Source organism: Tetranychus urticae, chromosome 2 (genome assembly GCF_039701765.1).
Source record: "Tetranychus urticae isolate SD_2017Ah chromosome 2, NJAU_TeUrti_SD_1.0, whole genome shotgun sequence".
Lineage (NCBI taxonomy): Eukaryota > Metazoa > Arthropoda > Arachnida > Trombidiformes > Tetranychidae > Tetranychus > Tetranychus urticae.
In genome coordinates, this window is record NC_142959.1 from 11718638 (window position 1) to 11725074 (window position 6437).

The 6437-nt window shown below is 33.7% G+C and overlaps 1 protein-coding gene across 1 annotated transcript in view; it reads left to right on the forward strand.

Annotated features, from left to right (window-relative positions):
• The first annotated feature begins 702 nt into the window (after positions 1-702).
• LOC107360009 (metabotropic glutamate receptor 3-like) overlaps positions 703-6437 on the forward strand; it is a 78368-nt gene continuing 72633 nt past the window's right edge. Inside the window, exon 1 of the mRNA XM_015926619.3 lies at positions 703-2081. Within this exon, the coding sequence (XP_015782105.2) occupies positions 1205-2081 (877 nt within the window). The 5' untranslated portion in view covers positions 703-1204. The remainder of the gene's footprint in view (positions 2082-6437) is intronic.

The following is a 6437-nucleotide window of genomic DNA, read 5'->3' on the forward strand; positions in this document are numbered from 1 at the left end:
GCCTTTGCAAGAAGATTAAAATGGTCAAACTATCGAGGAATTCAAAGAAATGCTTAATAATGAGTATTCACCATCATTCATCGTATCATTCAACCTTTCCTTCTTCGGTGAAAATGCGTAGCACTCGTAGCGAAGGATTTGTACTGTGACATCCTATCTCAGGCACCGAAATATCCGTAAATCGAAGTACTGCTGCTGACCAGCAATCGAGCATTTAGCAAAGTTCATTTTCATAATAAAAAGTTGCATTTCGAAAAGCGATTCGACGAAAATGTCTGTACAACACAACCTGAGTTCGGAGTTTCAACGTAGCTTGACAAAATCTGTTCATTTTCAAGGAAATACAGGAATAGCGCAAACTTACTCCTTCTCATTCCCTGAAGACCACCAAGACTTAATTATTAGCTCGAAAGTCAAACTGTTTGTATACTTTTTTGGACTAGAAAAAGCATTTTTCTCTTTTCGTTTCACAATTTCGACCATTGTTACTTAACGTTAATAGACAAACAAAACGACTTTTTGCTGACAACTCTTAGTGGAAAACATTGGAATTAAAGTTGTTTTTTCGATCTCAACGTTTTATCTCTAAAAAACTGTGTAAAAATAATGAGCAGACTAAATGAGACAGAATAAAACTGCTCATGCTCTCGATGTAAACTGAATCGTTGTTTTGATAACCTCGCAGAAATCCTTTGAAACTTTACCTTTTCTTCCCTTTCAACCAACAACTCAGAGCTGAATAGATAGATATTCATAACTGAAAGTTGAAATGTGAACCAACAAATTGGAAAGTTAGAAGAAACAAAAAAATGAAAATGTTCAAAGTCGAGTGCAAAGTTGACAGTAAAAAGTGAAAAAGGTTTAAATCAAAAGTTGCAACAATACAAAATGTTTAACCAACTATAAACAAATTGAATTTTGCTCAATTAGTTTAGTTTATTCATTGCCAGTTTGTTTCTCAATTTATCTCTCGTTTCCAATTACCATCAAACTTGACCTGTTCATTATCATCGCCCAACCAAATGATATGAAAAGTTGAAAAAAAATCAATTAGCAAGCAAAGTTTATCCATTTTGTGCTCTCAAAGGATTAACAAAACAAAAGGCCAGCAAAGTTTGATTTTTGTGCCAACAAAAAAGTTGATCAATAAAAGTGAACAAAAGAAAAATATTTTTCCCAAAAAATCGTTTCTTTGGGTTAAATCATGAGTTTCAGTGGTCTTTTAGTGTTGCTCATGTTTACCAATTTAATCACTAATAGTTCAACCAATCACTTTACTTGGATCCATCGATTTCTCACCGATCAATCATCACGTTCCTCACCCTCATCAATCCCTTTATCATCTTCATATTCTTCCTCATCTTCGCCAGTTTCATCATCTTTATCGGCTTCTTCAACCACATTCAACCATTTTGGTTACAATGTTTATCCCAGTAAACATAATGAAAGCAATATCAATAAAATTAGTGTTAAACAAGAGCCAATACAGCAACATGTTGAACATGCTAATCCAATCCATCATCATCACCACCATGTAAGAAGCAATGCCAATGGAAACAATCATATTAATAGTTTACCGTCTTCCAAACCAATTAGCTTAGAGGCTGGCAAAGGTTCATCTTTGCCATCAACAAATTTTCATGCAAAAAGTGATAATTTTATTGTTAATAATGATGAACCTCTAAATAGTTTGGTTAAAGCAAGATTTGATAGAAATACTTCCCTTTCAAGTTTACTGGGTCAAAGTGAGATTACGGCTGATCAACCTCTTAATCGTTCACGATTCAGTTACCTTTCCAAGAATGGTAAAGTGTACAGTTGGCCGGTTAAGAGAGCAGCCGAGGTTAATGGAGATGTTATCCTGGGTGGCTTAATGATGGTCCATCAACGTGAAGACAGGATGACTTGTGGTGAGATAATGCCTCAAGGTGGTATCCAAGTGGTTGAGTGTATGCTTTACACACTTGATTGGATTAATAATCAAGAAGATTTTCTTCCTGGAATAACTTTAGGTGCTTATATTCTTGATGATTGTGACAAAGACACTTATGGTCTTGAACAGGCTGTAGATTTCATCAAAGGTAAGATCAAATTTCCTCTTTTCAACCATATAAATGGAACAAGAAAAAAGTATGAAAAAGTCAATTTTGCTTTGCCTTTTTCAGGTAAATCTTTATTTAATCAAACATCAATACTTCGGCAAACTTATAACCAATGTTTATCAATGTCAATTCATTTCATGAGTAAAATAACATCAGAAATATTTTGATATCAAATTCAATGGAAAAGATGAAAACATTGTTTATTCATAAACTGTTTTTCATTTCAACTGAACATCTTCATCACCTCTAGCCTGTTTCAATAGTTTGTCTCTCGATATCTTTTCATTCATTTCGAGAAGACCTTTGTACCAATAACTATGAGTTACTTTGCGAGAAAAGCGAATGTCATAAAAACTCGTTTTTGCTCGATACTTATTAATTCGAGACACAATGAAGTGCTATTTATGAAGTGAGAAAATCGTCCACGAGTCGATGAAGTCGTGAAAAAGTTGAATTTCATGTGAACTCTTTTTACATCTCTTGAAGGTAAATAGAAAAATATTTCGAGTGGAACCATTTTTCTCTCTGTTTCTATTGAACTTTTATTCAAAAATATTTGACAAAAATGACATCTCAAGGACCAATTCCTATCAATTTGATTTCCGAGAAAACAATATTTGAATTTTAAAAGGTACATTTTGCTCTGATAACCGTAAACTGAACTGACAGCACTTGAGTTTGAGTGAATCATTCAATTTAGCTAAACCAGACTTTTCATGATAAAAGTTGAGGCATGGTTTTGGCTTGTTGAAATGTGTCAAAATTGTTGTTTCCAAAGTCATGGGTAAAACCGGGAAAAAAGAGTTACTTAGTTGATTTAAAGATTGCTCATCAGAAGTTTAATTGTCGTAATCATACCCCATTTCATTGGCACAATTTTTGCGACAAACTTTCAACTTATCAAATTGCTTTTGAGCAAGAATTTCGATTTAATCTTTTCTGATAAATATCTAGTGATTGAAGCAGAAAAGTTTAACCCATTGATTGAAAAGTCTCTGAAAAGATTGCTAGGTTGATGCAAGAAAACGTGAAAAGGTAAAGAAAAATGCTCACAAAACTATGCTCATCATCAGAAGTATTGATCATTATTATCAATACTGAATCTATTAAGGTTGAGGTGAGAAAAGAAGATAAAGATTTATTTCCATGCTTGATTGAATAAAAAAGTTCAAGATTAAAATAAAAGTGAATCAAATTTTTTATAAAACCAAAATTGGATGAAAAGTTTTGCTTTTGTTTTGGTTAGCTTCAAGACGCTCCAGTGACGCTTTGATTTACACATTCAAGCCTCAATGAAAAAATATTTCGATGCGAAGATGCATTTGATTCTTATATTAAATCACTTTACATCAAATAATATTTACATTACTTATAAGAATAAATCGCTGAAAGACTTGTACTTTTCATCAATGGATTAGCCGAGGATATCAGAATCAATCAACACTTTGCAAGTTCTAAGGCAATTTTGATTCAAAATACTTTGCGAAGCGCACGAAAAATTTAAAACTCAAAATCCATGATGCTTCTGCAAATCATTACATATGATTAAATGAAAGATGTATTTTGGCTGAAATTACCTTCTCAGAAATGAATCAGAGGCAGGTTACCAAACTTACTATGCATGGCTTGATATGTTGATTTTACTGATTTATTTCTAGTATGATGCGCCTAGATGAGGTATGTTTTCTGCTCAACGGTTTAATCATTAGTAATATGCTAAAAGTCCGGTTCCAGTACAAAAAATAATGTCAGCTCCAGGACTTTAATCCACTCTGAGATAGAGCTAATATGAATATAGTCAGTCGATAATGCAGACGATCTATTAGTGGGCCATTTAGGGCAGCATAAAACTTGTGAAGATTGTCTAATTATTTATTCTGCCAGCAGAGTTGCTGATAGGATTGGGATTGATATTCTCGTGTCATTCCCTTCCCAATCGCGGCAAAGATTGAGATAAACTACAAGATTCCGAAAGATCTTGACATCTTAGTATGTTCTCCTTATGAATGCATGGGGTGCAAAGTGGTACACAGAAATATACCACCAATAAAGGCCCGAGCAGAATTGCACCAAAGCAGAGGAACCTGAAGCACTTAAAGACAAAGCCTGCAACGAAATCTAACAAGGGAAGTGCCTTTGCTGGTACGATCATTTTCAATTTTTTTCGGGCTTATATTGTAGAGGGCAAAAAATAATTAGACACGTATTTCTGCTTTTGTTTCGCTAGTGCGCGGTTATTGATATTTAAGCACTTTTAAGCGAGGATATTGCATTGTAATCTATTGGAGTTACTGAAAAATGATTTACAATTTTCATTATGAGATTTTCATTTTCTGCTTTTCATCTGTTTTATGTACTTTTCAGTGGCTGCAGTGCATTACTAAATGCTTTATCTTTAATAAAAAGTGCTTAAATATCAATAACCGCGCACTAGCGAAACAAAAGCAAAAATACGTGTCTAATTATTTTTTGCCCTCTACAATATAAGCCCGAAAAAAATTGAAAATGATCGTACCAGCAAAGGCACTTTCCTTGTAAGTATTAGTTTAGGTAGTTTGCCATCCTGTAGGATGCTCATTGAAATCATTGCCTTTCCCACTGTATAAAGAACTTTGGACTCAAATGCCATCATCCAGGTATATGTATTTATATTTCCACTTCTAGCATATTCTAATGCTGAATCTTAATGCTGTTCCGAATTATTTTTTCTGCATTGAAGTTCGAAAAATCCTCAAAAAAATCCTAGTTATCGGAGCGTAGTGAAACGAAGTGAAGATTTTAACTCAGCTTAGCCATTTTGAAAAACCACTTTTTGATTTCTTTCGTCACGGCTAGCGCCTAAATGACTCGTCCGAATATCTTCAAATTTTGTATAGAATGTTAAAAACTTGTGAAGATGAATTGATTGGACCATCTTGGCCATCGGAGGTCATTTTTCGGGATTTTGATCTTTGACCTTTAGAGGTCATTTAAAGGTCGTTTGAATTTCTTCTATCTATATTGACAACTCTCATAAATATTCGTCATTACAACACTAATAGTAATCGAAATTATGCCCAAATCACGAAAAAATCAAAATTTCGTGCAAATGCAATTTTTTGCAACTATATCTCATTAACAAATACGCTTAGCAACTTGATATTCGAAGCATGATTAAGAGCATTTCGAAGAGTTGAAACTTAATCATGGGCGTCAAAGGCCATTTTTCGGGATTTTTACTTTTGGCCTTCAGAGTTCATTTAAAGGCCTTGATGTAATTTGATAACTCTCATATAGATTGAATTACTAATAGCCAGCATAATATGGCTCCAAAATTAAGCAATAAAACTTCACACTCTTTGCACTTTACACAACGTTGAATAAGCTATGGCGCTTGAGGGACTGAATGAGCATCTCTTCAGGGATGAGGAATAGAGGCTGATAACTTGAATCTGAGATCAGTTTCTCAATAACTTCAATTATAATCAAGCCTGTGTATCAATTTTGGGTCAACCATTTTATTTAAGTTGATATGATAAATACGTAATCGAATAACACCTGAACACAGTTAATAAGTAATTAGATTTTTAGATGTTCACAATCAATACAAAAGAGAGAGAGAACAATCATATTGATTAAATTGTCCAGAATTTAGATTGAGCAAAAGGGAAAGAAAGAGAAGCAAACAAATTTAAGATTAAACTAACAAGTAAGAGGGATCGACATCGAATTATAAACTGTGAATGAAGAGAGGCTAAATGAAGTGTCGATCCCTTTGAATTGAATATGTTACTAACGCTCCGATATTGGCGAACGATCGTCTGGCCTAGTGCATTAATTGGTCCAAAAGTATCTGCTCAAAACACTAAAGAGTGAAATGAGACCACGACTCAGACGTCCTAGTGATAAAGATTGTATGATATCTAAAAATAATTATGTTCACATCAACAAGTTAATCAAAATTGTAATGAAAATTGTTCACCAGAGCATTATCATCACCTAGCATGAAGCTAAGCAGAGACTTTATTAAAATGTACCACCAAATGTTCACTTGCTGAGGTCACTCATTAAGAGTCAAAAGATGTTGCCAAAAATTGTGATAAGCTCATCAAAGTTCACCTGTTCCATCATTTGCATTGAATGATAAGCCAAAAATTTAATAAACTTGTGCTAAGCTTCCAAGCATTCAGTGAGTCAGCATTCTGTCGCTCATCAAAACTCATGAAAGGTTATTTTCTTCTCTTCATACAATCATTATAAGCAACAAATTGATGACCTCACCTTATAGGATTATGCTAACAACAATAATCACAAAGATGATAAATGATTGCTTTTTTTCTTCCTTTTTATTCCAAT